The following is a 22,144-nucleotide window of genomic DNA, read 5'->3' on the forward strand; positions in this document are numbered from 1 at the left end:
ACAAACCTATTCACCCTAAAAAAAAAAAAAAAAAAAAAAAAGATAAGGAAATTCTGGTAGAGAGTTTGGACTATTTTTTTAAATTACTCAATGAATTTTATTACATTTATAGTTGTACAACAATCACAACCAAATTTTATAGTATTTCCATCCCAATGGACTATTTTTTTTTCAAAGGAAATAATACATATTTCTTGTGATTTTATTCTCAGTGTTTTAAGGAGGGGAAAGAACATTCAGTAACACACCCAGGCCAATGTAAGGTCCAGATAAGTTACTACATTTGATTAACCATTTAATGGCGGAGGGAGTTTATGGCTGAATATGAAGATCTTTAACATGTTTCAATTATTAATTCAAACTGATGAAAAAGGAAAACTGAGCGGAATGCACTTTACTAATACTTTAAATGAACAGTTATCAAAGAAAATACTATTTCCCTTTTATTTATCAACCCAGTTGTCAGTTAATATATTCAATAAAGTATTGCTAATACCTTTTAAAGTTTGTTATTTTGGATGTAAATCTAATGCAAGAGTTGAAATTCACCTAAATTATACAATTGTCCAAGTAGCAAGGAAAGGTCTTTAGATTCAAAAGGCATAAACTTACCTTAAATATTATTCATACAGATTTCTAATTGTTAAAGTCCATATTTTACAGCATCTGTAAAACTTCTAATCTAAGATAATACAGTCATTTGGGCATTGTTGTCATTAAAATCATGGTATCTATCCTAGAATCACAGAATTTCATAGCTAGAAGATACCTTTGGTTAGAGCAATGGATGAGGTGAAACTATCTTCGGATGAGGTGAAACTATCTTCAAGGCATCTTCCCAGCAAAGCCAGATTCATCATTCACATCTGAAGCAACTTTTTGCTGTCTACAAACTGAGTGCAGAAGAAATAGGGAAAGAACAAATAAGAGATGAAATGTCAAGGCAAGGCTTAGTCTGGTCTTAAGCCAAAATCAAGGACTGGTAGCAGAAGGGCCAGGAAGCCAGCAGGATGTCAGGCATCACCCAGTTTCTGTTTTAATCAGCTCCACATTACATTTACTGTGGTGTCTGTAGTGTTGCTCCCCTGTGGACTTCTCACCAAGGCTTATCCGTATTGCTAATCTTTATTTCTGTTGATCCTATTGTATGCATATTTTCTTTTCTACGCATCTAAGCTTTTGTCTTTAATTAATTTCCTTCTCTATTTTCTTTAGGTTTATTTTGTACTTCATCAAACTCCTTGAGACGATTGCTTTGTCTTTAATCTTAAGCTTTTTTTCTAATACATAAAGCTATAATTAATTAGTTCAAACTTTAAGTATTGCTTTAGCTGTATCCAACCAGTTCCATATATAGTATTTTTATTTAGCTCAAAACAAGATACACACACATACACACAGGAATGCTTTGCAGCTGTTAAAAAAAAAAAAGAATATGGAAGCTATTAATATAAAAACAGATCTACGATACATTGTGAAGTTACGAAAACACCTATTGCAGCACAATATGATTACTCCTATCCTTTCTAAGAATGGGGGGTGGGGGGGTGGGGATGGTGGCTTCTTTTCTGACCTCATAACCAATTGTTCTTCAACAATAACATCTTAACTAGGTAATTAATGGATGGGTTTAAAGCCACACAAAAATTTTTCTGCATATTCTGATTTACTCTATAGGAACATGACTAATGGATTAAATGAGAGGAGTATTATTTCATGAATATAAGTGACTTAAATAAAGGATAGGAAAGATGGGCAGAGAGAAGTATTAACAGAAAGGCTTAAAACAATTTCAACATGTTTTTATTTGCTCACAACATTCAACAAAATGACATCACATTTCATCTATTGCTTTCACATAAGAACTACTTTATCCAACATAGACAAAAATCTATTTCTTTAAGTTGCCAAACAGCACTCTTCCCCCTAGGGAAAGCTACTGCTTAAATACTTTTTGAACACTTTAACAGAAACACAGACTCACCCTGTAACAGTAATGTAGTAGTTAGGTCTTACCTGTACTACATTTAACATTTCTCTGTCCAAAGTTGAAGCCAGGAAAAAACAAAAACAAAAACAGAAAACCTCACTCATGATTCCTCTCAGACTTTTACCAATTCCATTAACCTTCATTAAAAAAAAATGCTTATGTGGAGAGGTTCATAAATATGAAAATGGAAATTTAAACCTCTCCAGAAGTTGGGTGGACCATTTATCCTGAGAAAATAGCTGCTGGTCCCCAACTATTAATTTGAGAAGAATAATAAACATTATTGCCCTCCAAGTCAAACTTCTCTTCTGTGCCGAGATAACATGTAATCTTTCCTGTTCTGGAAACGAGCACTCCTCCACTTTCACACTCATGTAATGCTTCTCCTTTAAGCAAATCTTTGACCAAGTTCTATTTCACTGAATGCAAAGGGGAGAAACAGTAATTATGAACACTGGAATAAAAATGAAGAGTACATACATCTTCACATAGAAAAATATATACAAATCCAAGTAGCTCTTAAAATAGAAAAAAAATCAGGATGGGCATTTTTAAAAGATTCTATTTTCTAAATCATAAATGATGCCAGGAAGACACTGATTTTTATATCTAACTATATCACCATATTTATATACAAAGAGAAGTTGGTCTAGGTTCATGGATATCCTTTAATCTCTCTCAATTCTTTAAAGATTGTCTTTCAGAACATATTGAACTGCAAGCACTGTAATTACATTTTTATTTTTAGACTCTTCTTGTCACTGGTACACTCTTTAATCTGGCACACACAAAAATTCATTTCAACACTGATTCACTTTTTTGATGCTAAAACAATCTTTGTGCTACTTCAATTCTATCACTACTTTGGTAATTTTATTATTAAAGAAACAGGTAAGATTCTAAATATGGATTTTTAGACTACCTAAAATTCTAACATACATATGTTGAAAGCAAGGAAAAGCAGGAAGGCAGACACAGTTATCATATTTTTCTTTTCATATATGTCACTATCACATGAAAGTCAGAGGCTCATGTTATAGTCTAATTTACAACTGGTGACATTTAGCTTGGCTTTCAAACTATAAAACCTTAGAATCTGTTGGTGGCTTTTAAAACAATTTACTAGAGAACTATCTGAAATGGTTATGGATTGTTTTAAGTAAAAACAGAATAATGTATTATACAGAGGTGGACTTAAGTAATACACTATTGAGCAAAATTTCTAATGACATTTTAAAAACATCACTAAAAAGTCTGTTTCCTCCCTAGAAGGGGAAAAATTTTATTACTTCAAAAGTTTCCTCTTCCATACTTGAATCATTCTTTTATTAAGCATACTGACAGAGGTTTAAATGAGGTCAAGACCTCATCTATTAAAAGACTGAAAGATAAAGCTAAGTATTTTCTAAATGAAAACTAAAGACTAACAACTGCTTTCCATGTAAGAGTAAACACCTTGAGAAAATCAACTTCAGTGGTTAATATCTGATCCTTACCTCACAGAACTCAGGCTGGATGATAAAGTATAGAGAATAAAGACATTAAGATACTCTCAAGGTTGAGAAGTCTCCTACAAGAAACCAGTTTTAAAATCCATTTAATACTGAAAACTAAACTACCACTATTATAATAAAATGAGCCCAATTCAACAGTTTTATCTAATTGAAAAAAAGAGATTTAATTCATGCACTTTTAATGTGTGTGCTATACAACGCTGCATCTGTTATTTTCCAATTGGATATTTCTTACCACTCTTCTCTTTGGTCAGTTTGAAGAGAGAGGTTTGTCAATAGATATGAACAAATCCTTGAAAGTCTCAGGCATTGCTATATCACAAAAAAGCCAGTCCTTAAACACTACTTTAAAGATGTGCTATCGTATTTTAGATTATGTGTCTAACACAGGATTTATGGAGAATTTGGTAATCAGATGAACCAATCTTTAAACTCTCATAGTTTTGCTTTGAGTACAAATGTCTGAAACACACAAAGAAGAAATTGTTCCCATTAGAATCTCATCACTCTACAGTCCTTGACAGCACGTGCTGTTCTCCTGAGATTTTCGGAGAATAAAGCTATACAAAATGCACAGTCATCATCTTCAGGCTACTTTAGAATCCCACATAGTGTTAACTCAAATAATACCCACAAAGTCCAGACATCATTATCTAGAAACATGCTGGAGTCAAAGCAAAGAGAAGCAAGACTCAACAGTAAGTAAAATAAACAAACGACGTTTAACTGAGATATTTAAAAAGCTTTGTTTTCCTCTTGTTAAAATTCAAACAGTTTTATTGAAATAGCACCTGTTCTTTGAATATAACTGAGATTTTCTTAGCAAACGCATCTCTTTCCACAAACATATACAGGTAGAAAAGCCTCATAAAAGGCCCTCAGACCAAACAATAAGGATCTTTTCCTTAACTGATAAAAAGCAAATACTGAAGATGAGAAAATGTCTTTAAGTGTTAAAATTACACCATGGTATTCCAAAGTGTGGTATTTAAAAACAAAAAAACTAACTACCAATACTGTCATTCTTTCAGTACCTAAATAATCAGAGAAACCAAAAAGGAGGCCATAATTCTTTATCCTCTCTGACATATCTATCTGTTCCTGTTGCTCTTAAGGAGGCAATACTATGACATGTGATTGAGATGCAAACAAAAACTATTCCGTTAACTAACCTACAAATAAAATAAGACAAAGGAAATAATTTTAAGACTAAACAACAAAAAATCCTAACAGCTTTGAAAAGCTACCAACTCGATGGCTACAACACATAAAAATGAAAACCGATGTTTACACATTTTACTCAATTTAATAAAAATACCTGATTTGTACGTTTACACTAAAGGGGCTAAGTCCCAAGTTCCAAACTGTAGTTCACAGAACTCTACAGAGGGGATCTTTGGAAGGATAAGGTACCTTTGGAGGACAGTGTATAAATATGTGTAAACATACACTGATTGTCCACTAGCTTTTTTAAATAGAATTTCTGAAATAGTTTTGTAATTGATCAGATAATTTCTATTACAACATATAAATTCTGTTGTGTGTGCAAAATGTGGGAGAAGTAGAAGATACTCTGGGTGAGTCATATTTTTAAAGTAAGTGATACATTATAATCCAGTAAGAGTCTTTTAATCTTTTCATGAAACTTCTCTCTGTATATGTTGAAATACATGATGCTTTCTGGCTTTTCTTCAAACCAAAACTTGTCAAATTCATAGACCAGATAACCTGCAATTAAAAAAATGAAACATAAATATAGTGCTCAGTAGTGAAATCACATCCTACTGTCTTTTAAATATATAACCATCCTTTAAATTCCATATTAGGATTCAATAATCAAAAGCCATCTTAAACTACTAGAAACCTGAGGAACTTTATAAGAAATATTCTTGTATGTTCAAAATAAACATCAATTTCAATGAAATATTAAGTGTACATTTACTCTTTGTCCCCCCTCCCCCCCCCCACCAAAAATCAACAAACTACCTCAAACCTAAGAGATACTGTCAAATAATATTCGGGAAAAATTTGGGGAATAGGAAGAAACGTTATCCCCAGCAACCCCTGAAATTAAAAGAAAATGTTGGACAAGGATAAAGTATAAGAAGACTACTTAGCTGCTGTTTTCTACCTGATTTATTATCTCAGAGCTATTTCTGCTTTTTTTTTTTTTTTTTTTTTTTTGTCTTTTTTGTCTTTTGTCTTTTGTTGTTGTTGTTGCTATTTCTTGGGCCGCTCCCGCGGCATATGGAGGTTCCCAGGCTAGGGGTTGAATCGGAGCTGTAGCCACCGGCCTACGCCAGAGCCACAGCAACGCGGGATCCGAGCCGCGTCTGCAACCTACACCACAGCTCACGGCAACGCCGGATCATTAACCCACTGAGCAAGGGGCAGGGACCGAACCCGAAACCTCATGGTTCCTAGTCGGATTGGTTAACCACTGCGCCACGACGGGAACTCCCCTATATTTATTTAAATATGGTAAAATGCTTAATTGGGAGGGGGAGTTTTTTGGTTGTTTCTTTTTATATTTGTTTTATGTCCACTGGGCATTATTACACAAGCACACACTGCATAGAAAAAAAAACAAATGTCTGGAGGCAGTTTCGCAAAGTCCCAGGAGTTTAGGCACTACGCTCAAAGTCAGTGAGAGATCTGAGAGGAAATCAAACGAGACTAGTGAGCAGGGGAAACAAGATGAAAGAAAAATAACTAGACTTTCATTTTAAATAACTGTACCTTCGATGTGGAAATGTAGAAGAGGGACACTATTCAGAGACTAGGGAAAAGGCTACTATAGGAATCTGCTAACAAAGGCCTGATGTCATGCAGTTACAGTGGGGATGGGGAAAGAGGAACTCAGGGAGCAGACAAACCTGGAATTAGGCATTAAGTAAGGCAGGAGAGTTTGTGGGAAAGAGACCTGGAAGACTCCTTCAAGAATGGAGATGAAGGAGTTCCCGTCGTGGCACAGAGGAAATGAATCCTATGAGGCTGTGGGTTCGATCCCTGGTCTCGCTCAGTGGATCTGGTGTTGCCACGAGCTGTGGTACAGGTCGCAGACACAGCTCGGATCCTGCATTGCTGTGGCTGTGGTATAGACTGGCGGCTACAGCTCCGATTTGCCTGGGAACCTCCATATGCTGTGGGTGTGGCCCTAAAAAGACAGAAAAAAAAAAAAAAAAAGTATGGAGTTGAAGAAGTTGTGATGTGGACACTTATTATAAAGTACTTTCCTATATTCTTGCAACATGCAAATGATATTCTAAAGACACAGAAAGACCAAGAAAAAGTAAGAGTATGAAGCCAAGGTAGATCTGAATTCTTTGTTTCTGAGCCACCTCTTTGGAATATGAGTCCACTCAATAAAGCCTTTAGGATTCAAATATCATCACAACAAAAGTTAATGGAACCATGGTGATTTGACTGCTTTAGGAACAGTTATTAAATATCCCCAACCTAACAGAAGAAAACCTGGCCTTGAAATACGGGGGGTGTGTGGGCGAAAAGCTCCTTTAAATTAAATTTCCTTCTAAGATCATAACCAAATGATCCATCCTTGACTCAACAGTATTCTTTAACTAGTATGCAGGGAAGAAAGATTGACTGGAAAATGAATGCCTACAGAAAAACTGCATAAATCCTAAATTTGGATACATATCAAAAAATTGCCTCACTGAATTTTTAAAATCAACAAAGATATAAACTGAAGTACAAAATACTCCTGGATATCCATCTTCCATTATTTTCCTGTTTTTCCAAGATCCTAAATAGTAAAATGACAAGTTATGTATTTTATAGAGGTCTTTTGTTATATATTTTCCTAACAGTTTTTCCTAGTGGTTTAAAAGTTCTCTTAGAAACAACTACTTTTAACTCATTTCAATACTCACAATAAAACTGGTGAAAGTGTTCCATTGTTGGTATACCGGGAACAAAGTTGTAGAGGTGAAATTTCAAAGCTTCACTCTTCAGCAAGCTATAAGCCATCTCCGTAAGATTGATTCCAACTATTGCATAAGAATACCTATGTCAGAAACATTACCAGTTATACCAGCTAGCCAAATAGCTCATAAAGTAAATTTTAAATTATGCAAGGAATCAATAAAATGTCACTCTGATCCATTTCTAACACAGAATTGATTTTACAATAATTTCTTTATATTAAGAAAGTAAACCTGGTGATTAGATTTAAAAAAAATTTTTGTAGAAGCTGTTGACTTTCTGGATATAATCCAAGAAACAAAAATAAAGCTCTGGTCACATGAATATCTAAAATCAAAATTCTTAAAAAAAATTAAAGAGAGTACTACCGACATTCTCATTGATTTCTAAAATGCACTGAGTAATTTGATATCTCCTCCATTATCAAGGTATTTATTTTTATGATGTAATAGTGTTATAATGATTTTTCAAAGATAGGTATTATTGGAATATAAAAATGATAAAACTACTAATATGACTTCAATTTGCATTTTACTTAACAAGTTTCTTTTCTTTTCTTTTCTTTTTTTGGTCTTTTTGCCTTATTCTAGGGCTGCTCCTGCGGCATATGGAGGTTCCTAGGCTAGGGGTTGAATTGGAGCTGTAGCTGCCAGCCTACGCCAGAGCCACAGCAACACTGGATCCAAGCCGCATCTGTAACACGGCAACGCCAGATCCTTAACCCACTGAGCAAGGCCAGGGATCGAACCTGCAACCTCACAGTTCCTAGTCGGATTCGTTAACCACGGTGCCACAACGGGAACCTCCTACTTCACAAGTTTCAAAGCTATTTCTCATTTTTCTATTCTTATTTCAGAACTATTTCCTATACCTATTTTCAAACTGATTTCTCAGAAAATTTTTCTAAGGTCCTTATCTCCAGTTTATAAACTATATCTTGGGATAAAAATATATAGAGATACGCATAAAATTGGTTTATAATCATATTTAGCTAAAAAATATTACATAATATCCTTTATAAAGTTCTTATTAACTAAAATAACCTAATTTTTAAAAAGACCCTGAAACACTTTCAAATTCAGACTTAAATTCAAGAGCTTACACTTTCTTGGAGTTCCCATTGTGGCGCAGTGGTTAATGAATCCGACTAGGAACCATGAGGTTGTGGGTTCAATCCCTGGCCTTGCTCAGTGGGTTAAGGATCCGGCGTTGCCATGAGCTGTGGTGTAGCTTGCAGACACAGCTCAGAGCCAGTGTTGCTATGGCTGTGGTGTAGGCTTGCAGCTACCGCTCCAATTCCACCCCTAGCCTGGGAACCTCCATATGCCGCAGGAGTGGCCCAAGAAAAGGCAAAAAGACAAAAAAAGCTTACAGTTTCTTTCATATATTCAGCTTACCCTAATTTTGGATGATTTGAACGGGAAAGAATCTGATGAGCTTCACTGGTATAATTTTCACTGAAATACCTGAAAAAGTTTAAGAACAATAATGAAATTAACATGTCATTCAAATGGAAGCTATCCAGAAGCAGTTTTAAAAGCTACAGTCAAAATGACAGTCCTACTGCCAAAAGCACCCCGATCTCCACCTCAAATCACTTCAGTGACTCAGAGATGCTTCTGAATCAAATATTAATTCTGAGCTATCAGGCCTCGAGCACAGGACATGGGCCCTTGGCTAGCCCTGGAAGAATTTTGACAAATCTAACAAGAGACTTTCTATCTATCTTAAAGAAAAGCCAGAGTTTGGTTTGTTTGTTTTAAATTTTTTATAAGATAGTTATCGTACCTGCTAGCATGCTTCCTTTCACTGAGCTCGTGCCTTCTGCTGGCCTAATGCCTTCGTCAATGCAATCATTGTGCTAAAAAACCCTCCATGACCAGCGGTCTAACTCAAATACTAGTCATAAAACAGAAGTATTAGCAGGTACAACAGAGAAATGTATAAAGGCTCTACGTCCTGTGGGCTTATATTACTGCAACCCCTTTATGTTCTTAAAGGCAGGGACCAAAGCTTCTGTTCAAACTTCGGATCACCTCATTATGCAATGATACTCATACACAAATGATGACTGACTGGATGGTTATGAAAGGGTAAGAAGGAGAATATAAAATAGATTCCCTGGTTTATTTAAATTTTAGAGGGCACGATCATTGAAATTTTCAAAAAGCATAGAAATTTCTAACCAAATGTCTTTTTATGTTTCCTTCTATAGATTAATACTATAGGTGTACATTTTTCTTCACTGGTTTTAATTTCCAACCGATTAATACAGGGGTTTGTAAACTTAGGAGTCCATGAATGATGATCATTCCTGATTGAAGGGAGATCCGTGAACCACCTTAAATTATTCATACATTTTTCTATGTGTACATTTTCTGGGAAGAGAATATAAAAAACTTTCATCAGATTCTCAAAGGGATCTATCCCCAAACAGAAAAAAGTCCTGTTTTAGTGCAATGCTTTCTTTACACGTTCTAATTTCCTACTTTATCCCAAGGTTGGCTCTAAAATGCCCTTAGTAGTCTATTTACATTTCATTTTTTTTACATGACACGCATATTATAATTCAGCATTATATTACTATTTCAGTAATCAAGCTACAGTTAAAATATTCAATCTGTAACAAAGAAACTTTTAATTTCTTTGCTAAACTTACTTTAGTAAACCCCTTTCTTAACAGCATCTAAGGAAAAAAGCATCTATGCAATGAGGAAACCTATTCCTTACGATAATCTGCAGACATATTTCCCGTCTCTCTTTCCTTCTCCTTTCTTCTTCCTGCCCTCTCCCCCTTCCTACATGTATTTTTGGCCTTAACTTGTATATTTTACTTTTCTGCCTCTATTTCCTCATCTATTTAGAGTTTGTCAGTCTCTTGAATTCATTTTCTGTACCATATCCTCCTTTCTTTTACACCTGCCCAGGCATTCATTTACCTAAAGCATCGTTAGGTGTCAAACTGTCAGCTATCCTTTAAAGCAACAAAATAATTCAAGAAATTTGATGACCAGGGCCCAGAAATTTTAAACATTCATTACATAAGGGCATTTGAACAGCGTGCCTGTTTCTTAACTGTATCTTTATTTTGATCCTGAAGAATCAGAGCTCCATACACAGCACAATTATAGAGAAATCAGAGCTAATTTTATATTTTTGATCATTTCTAGCACATCAATGGCAATCAAATAATTAACATATCTGAATCGTGGCCATTTTTCAAATTAGTAGATACTAGCTCTAAATAGAGGAAAAGGATCTGCCTATCATTTAAAGGTCTATCAGAATTCCTTGCCACAGTCTTGAGTCAAATCCTATTGTCTAAATTTTAAGCTAAACTATCTTCTAGTAATGCTGAAAAATCTTGATATCTGAGGAAATGAGCCAAAAGCAAAGTTACCCAGCAAAAGTTAAGACAGGTAACACCAGAAGAGTGTGTCATCTAACTGAGTTTCAGTTATCTGTGTAGTTTACAAGTACCAAGAAGAAAGATGGTCTTTATTTTTCACAGTAACAATTATCCAAACTTTGCTAATGGTTAGAGTTCCCATTCTAGCATTTTATAGTCTATAAATCACAATTCAAGGACAGACCCAAACACTAGAATATCTTCATGCATATTCAGATCTATACGAATCTTCCAGCTTACCTTCTATAATAGTTTTGGCTATCAATTCTGATTTTAGTTACATATTTTGAGATTTCACATATGTGCCCAAGCATAAGTGTTAAAGAAGAAAAACAAGACAGAGTTCATATAGGCTCTGAAAAGTCTGAGGTTTAGATCACTTGTCACAGACAGCAAAGAATAAGTGTGAAGAGACTTTATTATGATATTATCTGGTTATATCTCTTAAAGTGGAATCAGAGAGCCAAGAGGAAATAGGCAAGAGGATAAAAAGAGAAAGAAAAAGAATACACACAATTCCTTAAAAAGTATCAGAAAAGAGGCCAGGAAGAGAAAGAAAGAGGCAAGGTATTGGTAAGTAAAGATGTCACACACACACACAAAGTACCTGGCCAAGGTCTTCACACTGTTGCCAGCACATTAGTAAATACTTTTAGCACAGTAACTATTAAAATTCAGAGATGGTGTGAAACAACTAGATCAATTCTTATTAGAATTTAACAAGATTGGAGATTACATTTATTTCATTTAGAGAAGAAAAGAAAGGGTTTTTTTCACTTACACAAGATTGATTAATCCAAGTATGCCCATGCCTCTGAAGTCTGTTTTGGGATCATCACCCTGGAAACCAATGTCAGCCCACTGCTTGGAGATTCTAGCCTTCAACTTTTTCGTGGGCATTAGAAGATTCCAAAGCTGTACAAACATGCTTCCATATTACAAATAATAGTGATGCTCTCAATTTACCAAGACATTTTCCTTCTCATAGCTGATACACCAGTTAAGTAGGATCCTTGTAATTAAACAACTTTCACAGACAAATAACAGGCTTAACAAAGACTATATTTAGAGAACTTGTCAATTATCCTAGAAAATGCAGCATATTTATTCCAATTTAAAAGACTGATATAAAGAACAAACTTTGAAAAGGTAACAAATACACAGAAATCTAAAACTCTGAGATGTCTTTGCTTTCTCAGCAATATATATTTAGCAGAATTGGTAAACTGCTTCCTTGAGAAGAACACAGTGCTAGGCACTTGGACCTTGCCTCAAACACTATATACTTAAGCAGCCTCTATCCTAATGGTGGGCGATTCATCCCTAATTAGAAGAAGGAAAATGGGTCTGAGATAGGGAGGAGATCATGAAGAAATAATGTTGATAGTATTCCAAACTATATGATCATTATTTTACAAATTTTCATAGTTTTAAAATATGACTTGGTCGTAAGTAAATATATTTCTTAAGACAGGATTTAAGAACGGCTATCAAATACTGGATAGCAACAAACTAATCAACGCAAAATAAAGTTTAAAAATTAATCAGTCATTTTTCTAAATTCAACACCATGAGTCATCATACAAAGTAGACTTAGAAAAGTTGGTAAGAAAGTCTGTGAAAATTTGCAAAACAGTAATACCTGCTTTTCTTTTTTTCCATTTCACTACCATTTCAGGCAAGGCTGAGTAAAGGACTCCTAATGAAAGGAGTATCCTGTTACCTAGGATGAAATGTGAAAAGACTTTGTGACCTCATTGTAAGAAAGGGTCAGGACTCTGGCCCTGAAGCCAGTCCCATCATTAGACTGGGTTTCACGTGGTCCCCTCTCTCATTATCAACGCATGCATCTGCTCACCTAAGCATCTCTGCATCAGCTCGGCAAAGGTTTGACTACGCTGAGTGTGGTATGGTCTCAGCGATGTGGTGAGAAACAAGGTAGGACCACAAATACTCAAAGTTTGGTATGGGTAAATATCAAATGTTGGGGTTCCGCTCCTGGAGATTCCAATTTTCTAGGCAAAGGTGGAGCCTTGGATTCTAAACATTAAGTACTGTTTAACTTTAGTGAAGGTGGCCCTTGGACTGCACTTAGAGAAACCCAGAGTCCTCAGCCCCTTATGTAACCAGCGAGACTGCTGAGTATGCGCCACGCTGGGCGATTCACTGCCAGCAACTGGCTCTTCATCAGTAAATGAGTTTTCTCATGAACCACCAAGATGAAAACTCCCTTGACTAAAACACCAGGCCAAGTGTCTTACCCCTTCTAAAGGGAAGGGACTGTGCAGAAAGGGTCTGCCGTTGAGGGAATCATGAGGAGGAGGAGGATGTAAGGAGTGGTCAGGCCTCAGTGAGTGCCGGGCACTATTCTAACACTTTCAATATAAAATTTGATCCATAGAAATTATCAACTGAGCAATTATCCTCACTGACAAAATCAGTTTTCAATTTTAAAATTAGGTGACGTGCATATTTGCGTTCTTCCTGAAAAGAAGGAAAAGGTTTTGTATGTAAACGTGTCTCTGTCACTTCGATACTCTCAATCTCTCTTTCCACAGCACTTCCAGTTATAATACACTCCTAACTCCAGGCGCTATTTTCCTAACTTTAACCATTTGAAAATACAATTAGAATAGGTGAAGTGGAGGGACAGAGACTCAGTTCTAGTTTAGAACTTACCATTCTTGGACCTTTCTAAAGCAAGTTACTTCACCTCCTTTAGGTCCTTAGAATGAACCTCATCTCTAAGATAAAGGTATTAGAGCAGATGTTCTGGAAAGTTCATTCTAGGTGTAACATTCTCTAATTTCGGCATCTCATTGGTCTTGGCCTTCTGCACTTATACTTCAGCAAGAAGAATAGGAAGGCTCTAATTAAATGTATTTACTCTCAATTTTTAAATCCATCATGGCAATATTTGACACATTTCCTAAATCCCAAAAATGTGACTTAATAATCCAAAAAGGGACATTCATGCTAACTATCTGAGAGTAAGCTGAAAAAATATTTTAACATATATAAGATTTATATTAAGCATGGGGGAAAAATCTGAAGCTTGTGGACTCATACTTATCAGTTGAAAAGATCTCCCTTTATAAGTTCATAATTTAGAATTAAAAGCATTAAAATAAAATTTGAATATAATTTTTGACGCTTATGAGAAAATTATAAAAATAGTTAAAAATCTTTCACCAACATAAAAAAAATTCTCTTGAGAGGCAAAGAACTTGGATGGCTGTATAAGCCTCTAGACTTATACAGAGACTTTTCCTAACTCAAGCCTGACTTATTTCCCAGTGTAACTCCGAATACAGAACACCAAAACTTACCTTGAGAAGCAGCTTTTCATGTTGCAGGTTATCAGAATCATATGGCCTTTTCCTCACACTTTCTACATCCAAATAGAGCTGCTTATAACCAGATATCTGCAGTAAGCATGCCTTCATGCAGATTTTAAAACTGAAAATGATAAAAGTATTATTTTTAAAAAATCATACCTTCTTATCACAATAAAGTAATGCCTCCCATAGCTTGTGGTTCATATGTCTATTTATTTTTACTTATTTATTTGCTTTTTAGAGCCGCACTCATGGCATGTGGAGGTCCAGGCTAGGGGTCTAATCAGAGCTACAGCTGCCGGCCTACACCACAGCCACAGCAAAGCCAGATCCGAGCTGTGTCTGCGACCTACACCACAGCTCATGGCAACGCTGGATCCTTGACCCGCTGAGTGAGGACAGGAATCGAACCCACAACCTCATGGTTCCTAGTCGGATTCCGCTGTGCCACAACGGGAACTCCTCATGTATCTATTTAGAAAGCATTTCCTAGCTCTCAATTTAGTTAATACAGTAAGCATCTAGAGCCTGTGTAAACACAAAACATTATGCAAAGTGTTGGGTGGAATATGAGAGAACTGGGCATTGGAAGAGGGCAAGACATACAGGACAGGAAAATTTTGCAAACTGTCAACTTGAGAAGTGCTTGATTTGTCCACTTCTCTTCATGTTTTCTCTGGGCATGTATTTCCAAGTCTTTCTTGCCAGATACTATCCACAGACCTAATTTTCCACAGCTCCGTGCCAGGTTATCTCAGTCCCCCAGACACAAGAGCTCACCCTCCCTGAAGAAGATGTGAACTATTACATTTAGAATGGGTAAACAATGAGGTCCTACTTATAGCACAAGGAACTATATCCAGTCTCTTGGGACAGAATATGATGGAAGATAGTATGAGAAAAAGAACGAATATATATGTATGACTGGGTCACTGTGCTGTACAGCAGAAATTGACACATCACTGTTAATCAACTATACTTTAATAAAAATAAAAAATTTTAAGTAAGTATCCTCTTTCTCAACTCAGTATCTAAATTTATTAATGGAATCATTAAGCATTAGTTCCTCAAGCTAGAGCGCTTTGGGTTCTGACATTCCTCTCCATCAACAATACATCAAAAGCCCTTATCCTTTCTATCTCTGAAATGTCCCTCAAAGCCCTCATCACAGACCCCAGTTTCACTGGTGCATTTATGGCTTCATGGTCTCTTGTCCAAATGACTCAGTTTCCTAACTGTTCTGTCTTTATTCCTTTTACCAGCTTCCCACATTCTCAAATTTATCCTTCATCTTCCTAAAATACATATCTGGAATCGTAACTTGTTTGCTTAAAATAATAAAAAATCAGAGGACAACATCTACATCTCTCAGTGTGGCACGCGAGACTGACTCTCCTCCAGTCCCGAGCTCCACTCACTTCTCCCTCCTCTGCTCTGCGCCTACTTAGCGCTCTGGCTACAAAGGACTCCCTGTCAGTCCCAGATACTCCAGGACTCTGTGCTGTGTTGGCACCGTTCCTCTGGTATAGGAATGCCCTCCCCTACCCATTTAATGAGGTCCAGCTCAAATGTCTCCTCCTCTCTGGAATTATTGTCACAGCTCTCTCCTACATCCTTTCCTGTTTTAGTCCAAATAAATTACTCCTTTCTCAATATTTACAGAGAAAACACCAAATGGAGAAAAAACTGCTAACTACTTATTCTTTCAATAAACTTGGGCTGGGAACACAAAAATGGATTAAGTCAAGTCCTTCTCTTACGGAACTTAGAATTTATTTGAGGAGGAACAAGAACAAATCAATGACTACGGTACAATGGGTTAAATGCCAAGACAGAGGGGCCTTCCAGGAGGATGACAGTGGAACTGAATTCTGAAGGACAAGAAGGACACAGGAGCTGCAGTTAATTAGCTTTGGGAAAGTAATGGTAAGTTACCTTAGATAAGACAGATGATAAAATGGTAATAATGGTACTGGATTGGGAACCGAGAGATACAGGTTTTAGTCCTGCTTCTATCAGTCACCACTCTGGACCTCACTTCCTCCTCGAGCCAAGTGAAGGGGTTGAACTAGATGAGCTCCACAAACCCTTCCGCTCTAATATTCATGACTGTGTGTGACCGCCAGCCTCTCAGGGTATAAGTGCAGGATAAAGAAGAATACTGTAACAACACACACCTGGCATCCTTCTCGGGGTTAATATTCTTTTCCTTCATTATATCTTCTACACACCTGTCCACTTCACTCTCAACGACAAGTGTTGCTTTCTGCAAAACCTATTTGTGTGAAAGAAAGCTGAATGAGAAAAATCCCTCATGGTCAAAAAAGAACAGAAAGATTTTGGGGTATTCAGTCAACTTTATAATGCATGCATTAAATTGCAAAGCCAAATGAAACCAAATATGTTTCAGAATTCCAATAGGGCTAAAATCACACAATACATAAAACAGAGGAGAAACGGTCTGCTGTATCAGATGAAGGCTTCCTTCACTGAGAATCAATAGGTTCTCAATCAATGAGTCCTTAGTAAATAAGTTCCCACTAGAGCATGCTTATGAAGCAGATACTTTTATAAAATTAAAAAATTACATAATAAAAATGTGCAAAAAAATTAATGTAGAAGTAAAAAATGTGTGTAAATGTAGAAGAGCAAAAAGTCAAATAATCCTGTCAATCCCTAAGTTTTCTAGAAATATGATTTTGATATGGTCCTACCTTATTCTTGGAGTATGTCAAGGAATTTTCTGAAATGGAAAAAAAAAAAAAGAATATTACTTAAATGCTTTTTATGAATTACTCCATAAACAAATATTTTAAACATCAGGCAAGTAATAAGTTACTTTCATAGTTCTAGAAGATATAACTTCTACATGAATGACATAGCAAAAATTTAAAAACTGTCCCTTACAGTGTGATTCCAAAGTCCTCAACCCAACACAATACACCAGAGCTAAAGTGGTGAGACCAACCTAATTTCTCCATAATCATCTGTTCCTGGGAAGACCCCCAAGTGTCTACTAACCACTGCAAATTCATCTATGGCTGCCTCAGAATAAGCTGGTTCCAGAAACTCATCTTAAGAATACAGTGAGAGTGCACTATATTTACTTTTCTTCATGTGTTAGCCTTACAAAGTTTGTACTTGAGCTAGCAAATGAAGCCTACAACAAAGAAGCAAAAAGGAAGACTAGATTATCTGGATAACCACTCTCTAGCCAGAAAAAGAGCAAAACAGCTTTTCTGTTCTCATTTTCTGCTTCAAGAATGACAAGAACATTTTTTTACTGGTTGATTTACAAATTTGTCTGGCAAACTATAAAGGGTCTCCTTTTCTTAGCAAGTTGAAAAATTAAAGAAAAAATGCTCTTGCCACAAAATAAAGCCTTAACAGGTTTTTCCCCAACAGATACTGCTAAGAGTTCTTATCAAGAGGTACTTCGTTACTCTCAGAGCAGTCAACAGAGCAAATCAAAAGAGCAGGCAATAATGTAAGTCAGCCACAAACTGTGAAAAAGCTAGGGAAGTACGAGTTGCCCTGAGATTTACTCTCTCCTTGCGTCTGTCGTTCTTCCCCTGCTGTCATGGATACCAACACCCGCTCCTCACATCTTACAGGAGTGGATTTCTTACTTCAAGCACGCTTGTTCAACACAAAGGAGTTTCTGTTAAGTCATGATTTTTCCATTTAACATAGTGAACATGAACTGCAGCCAATCCCTGGTCTTCCTTTCCTTACTCTGGTTAAAGAGAAATGACTTTGATTATGTTTCTCATTCTTCTATTTTTTTTTTTTTTTTTTTAGCTTCTATGCTAATCTTTAAACTTTTTTTAAAAATTTTTTGTCTTTTTTTCCAGGACCCTACTCACAGCATATGAAGGTTCCCAGGCTAGGGGTCTAATTGGAGCTATAGTAGCTGGCCTATGCCAGAGCCACAGCCACGTGGGAATCCAAGCCTTGTCTGTGACCTACACCACAGCTCATGGCAACGCCAGATCCTCAACCCACTGAGTAAGGCCAGGGATCGAACCCGCAACCTCATCGTTCCTAGTCAGATTCGTTAACCACTGGAGCTACAATGGGAACTCCATTCTTCTGTGTTCTAATTTAAAAAAATATTTTCAATTAAGTATGGAAAGCTCATCAATTTTAGCACATACTAGAGCAGCACTGCTCAAAAGAAATATAATGTGAGCCAAAATGTGAGCCACATATGTACTATAACATTTTCTAGTAGCCACATTAGACTAAAAGAAACAGATAAAATTAATATATTTTAATCCGAGAGCCAAACATTATCATTTCAACATACAATAAATATAAACAATTAATAAGATCACTTTTATTTTTTTCATATAGTCTTTGAAATCCAGTGTATATTTTATACTTCTGCACATCTCAATTTAGACTCATCACATTTGAAGTATTATAAACAGCCACATGTGGCCAGTGGCTACTGTACAGGACAGTGCAGATTTTTAGTAGTACTGTTTTCATGAATTACATGAGATCAAAAGATTGATGAAGAATGCTGAATATGAAAAACGGACTCCTTTCCCTTGAGTGAAAATTTCAAAGGGCTTACAGAAGTAGCGAGTTTCCTCTAGAAAGTAGTAGTATAATCTAATATACAACTGATGAATTTCAGGAGCTAGAGAAGATTACTCTTTGCACAGATGCAGAATTAAGTAATAACGAGTTTCTTTTTTCTAGAAAATCACTTTTAGAGCTGGAAGACTTCAAAGCTAGATTTCAAAGATTATGAAACTGAGATTAAGTGACTTGACCATGATACATGAGTACATCTGTCACTGTAAGCACTGAGAACATTAAGTTAAAATTTTATTCGTTTTCAATTATTCTTTTTTGAACATTACCTATTCTGTGTGTCCTCTGTGCACCTGCATAGGTATCAAAAATTCGCTGCAATTCACATTTTCCAGTCATCTGTCTTAAGAGCCATTTCATCCAAAATCGGAAAAAGTGCCCATAGAAGAACTCCCACAAAGAAATAAACATTTTTTTTTTTTCCCTGAAGAAGGAAATACAGGACAGGTTTAATAGCTTTAAATTGGATTTTTTAAAAGGGGAAAAAAATCACAGTTTATCCAACTCATCAATTCCAAATTACACTAATATAGTTATTTCATTATGTCTATTTTAGTAGTAGTGTTTAAGCATCTAAGAAAACAATGACAGGTGTAGGACATAACATTTAGATTAATTAAATGATGGCTGGTCAAATGGCCAACTTACCACTTTTAAACAATTGTGAAAGTCAAATTACTTAATTAGATTCACGCTCTCAGTTCTCTATTTTAGTTTCTTATTTTTTGAGAACAGGGCTCAACTGCTTAAGAACAAAACGACCCCAGCTAAGCAACAGTGAAATCAAATATACCATATATCAGAATTGTTCGTATAAGGAATAAGTCTTCTTAAACCCTGTGAATAATTCCAGTAACATCTGTCGCACAGGCAGGTGATCCCAGCAAATAAGAACACTACATATGGCTTACAAACTGAAGTACACAAGTTGAACTCGGAGTAAGAATCACACCCTGGCTAATGGTCGATATTCCATTCAACAAGTGAAGGGCAGAAATAATAAGAAGAGTAATAAACGACACCCTCGATAAGACAGAATCTTTATCCCATAAGAAAAATCTTCAATTCCTAAATGAAGCGGGGTCGGGGAAATGCAAGTCAGGAGTAATTACTCAAAAATGCTCATCTCCTTCCTGCCTTAAACTCACAAATATATCACTCCATTTCCCGAGGGAGTGTCAAATTCGAGATTCCCGCAGATCAGTGCAAAATCAGTGCAATCAAAAATGGGCTGAACTGTGACTTTAAAATGAATCCATCTGTTCCTCGCTCATCAGGACAAAAGAAGCCGAAATGCCAAGCGGAGGAAACGCCAGCTCGCCAGCCCTCGGGGAGCCGCTTGCGCCGAGCCCCCCTTCTGGAGCCTGGCCAAGCCCAGCTCGCGCCCAGCCCAAGGGTGGGAGGGAACCGCTAGCACAAAGCCGCGCCGGCCCTGGCGCCCTGCGCGGACTTTCCGTAGGACACCGCGGGGTTCGCGCGCCCTCAGCTCAGCAGCACCCAAACGGCGCCGGGCAAGAGGAAAAGAAACAGCAGCCACCTCACGAGAGCGGAAGAACTAGGGGGAGCTGGAGCTGCCTCGGTTTCCCCAACTGCAAACTGCCGGCAACGGAAACGACGCTACCCGCGGTCCGCTCCCTGCAAGCACCGCGACCCGGAAGTCGGGAGCCAGGCAGCGGGAACGCCTTCCCCGGGACTCTGCTCGCCCCCGTCCCGCCCCACCTGCTCGCCGATAGGCCCGAGGTCCACCAATCGCTATCTCTGAAAGGACGTCGCTCGGAGCTGCCGCGTCGCGCGTACTCGGATTCCAGGAACGCCCGACGGTTGCCCTGGCAACCGCTCCCTCGAGGCACACCCCACGCCGAAGATTGGTCTTTGGTGCGGCGGCTTCGTAGACTTTTCTCGCTTTGAACTTAAGGTCTTTTGCGTAAGTTGAAACCGTGTACTCCTCCTAGATTCCAGGCACCGGAGAAGCGATGTGCTTTGTATAGTTTTAATAGCGCCAAGGGTACAGAAGCGCTTTCACCTATATTTAATCTTAATTCTGTGGTTTAATTAGTAACAGTCCCACTTCAAGAATGAGAAAACGGAATTTACGTTGAATGACTTGCCCGTGGCAGATAGAGAGCCCTGTACGTTGAGTAAAAAGTTTGGACTTTGTCCTACAATAATAAAAAGCTAATAGCTGATTCAGCGAACATTCATTCCTTAACTAGTTGTTTTTTTCTGGAAAAAAATAATTTACGGTAATTTATGCACATGATTTTTTAGAAAAATCGAACCTCAAACAGTACATTCATTAATTCAACAAGTATGTGTTGATTGTTATGCACCAGGCAGTGTTGCAAAAGGGAGTCATACAGTCAATAAATGAAAATATTTAGTATGTTAAATGGCACTATAGTAAGGGGTATATTAGGGAAGAGAGGAAGAGTTTTACATACAGGGGAGTCAGAGGGGTATCGGTGTTAAGGGGATATTTGAGCAGTGTTTGGAATGAAGTAAAGGAGTATGTGAAGGGAGAATATTCCAGACGCTAGAGAGTATTTCAGACACTAGAATGGCAAGTGCAAAGGCCTTGAATCAGGAGCATACTTCATAAGTTGGAGGAATAGCAAGAAGGGTAGGGTGGCTGGAGGAGAAAGACCAAGGGGAGAATTAAAACGTAAGTAAAAAGACAAACATATTGAAAAACAACTTTCACTGTCATGCACAACTCCTGGTCCTTCAGCCCCCATGCTCAAAAGGAACCAGTATTAGTTTCTTTATACCTCCAGGGACATTCTGGCAAGTAAAATTATAAATATATATTACATCCCCTGTTACATTACCTCCATCTCCTATTTAACATAAATTTTAACAAAATAGCAGTGCACACTTTTCCACACCTCAACCAACATTTTTTAAAAGGTGCTAGTTGTAAACACTAGACATGTAAAGGGTGTATAAGCCACCATCCCTGCCCCATAGAAGCAACCAACAATCAACTTGGTAATGAAATCTGGATATGTACTATAATAATAAAACACAGACTCAGATCTTGAAAGAAACTTAAAGATCAACTCAATGGATATTTTTCGTTGTACATAAAAAGATTCAGAAAGGCAAAGCAAATTGGCAAGAAGTAGAAACAAACCTTTATTTCAGAGGTCTCTCGGTTATTACACAAGACCTTCATATAATAGAAAGTCAGATAATTCTGTAGTACAGTTATATAATCCTTTTACCTTTTCAGTGTGCTACACTGAAGATAGAGTGGGCAGAAAGGAACATATTTCCTTGTCTCCATGCTGCCTGATGGCCCACTTCTATTCATGTTTCTCTCCAAGAGAGGAGAATGCTAACC

At 37.0% G+C, this 22,144-nt stretch overlaps 1 protein-coding gene across 1 annotated transcript; it reads right to left on the reverse strand.

The window, feature by feature from the left end:
* ELMOD2 (ELMO domain containing 2) lies at positions 1,787-20,469 on the reverse strand. Its single transcript, XM_021101556.1, has 9 exons — positions 20,339-20,469; positions 19,071-19,225; positions 16,911-16,939; positions 16,374-16,471; positions 14,188-14,317; positions 11,640-11,773; positions 8,847-8,915; positions 7,398-7,531; positions 1,787-5,232 (listed from the first exon to the last, which is right to left on the reverse strand). The coding sequence occupies exons 2-9, from the start codon at positions 19,210-19,212 to the stop codon at positions 5,087-5,089; spliced, it is 882 nt and encodes a 293-aa protein (XP_020957215.1). The 5' UTR covers positions 19,213-19,225; positions 20,339-20,469; the 3' UTR covers positions 1,787-5,086.

Source organism: Sus scrofa, chromosome 8 (assembly GCF_000003025.6).
Source record: "Sus scrofa isolate TJ Tabasco breed Duroc chromosome 8, Sscrofa11.1, whole genome shotgun sequence".
Lineage (NCBI taxonomy): Eukaryota > Metazoa > Chordata > Mammalia > Artiodactyla > Suidae > Sus > Sus scrofa.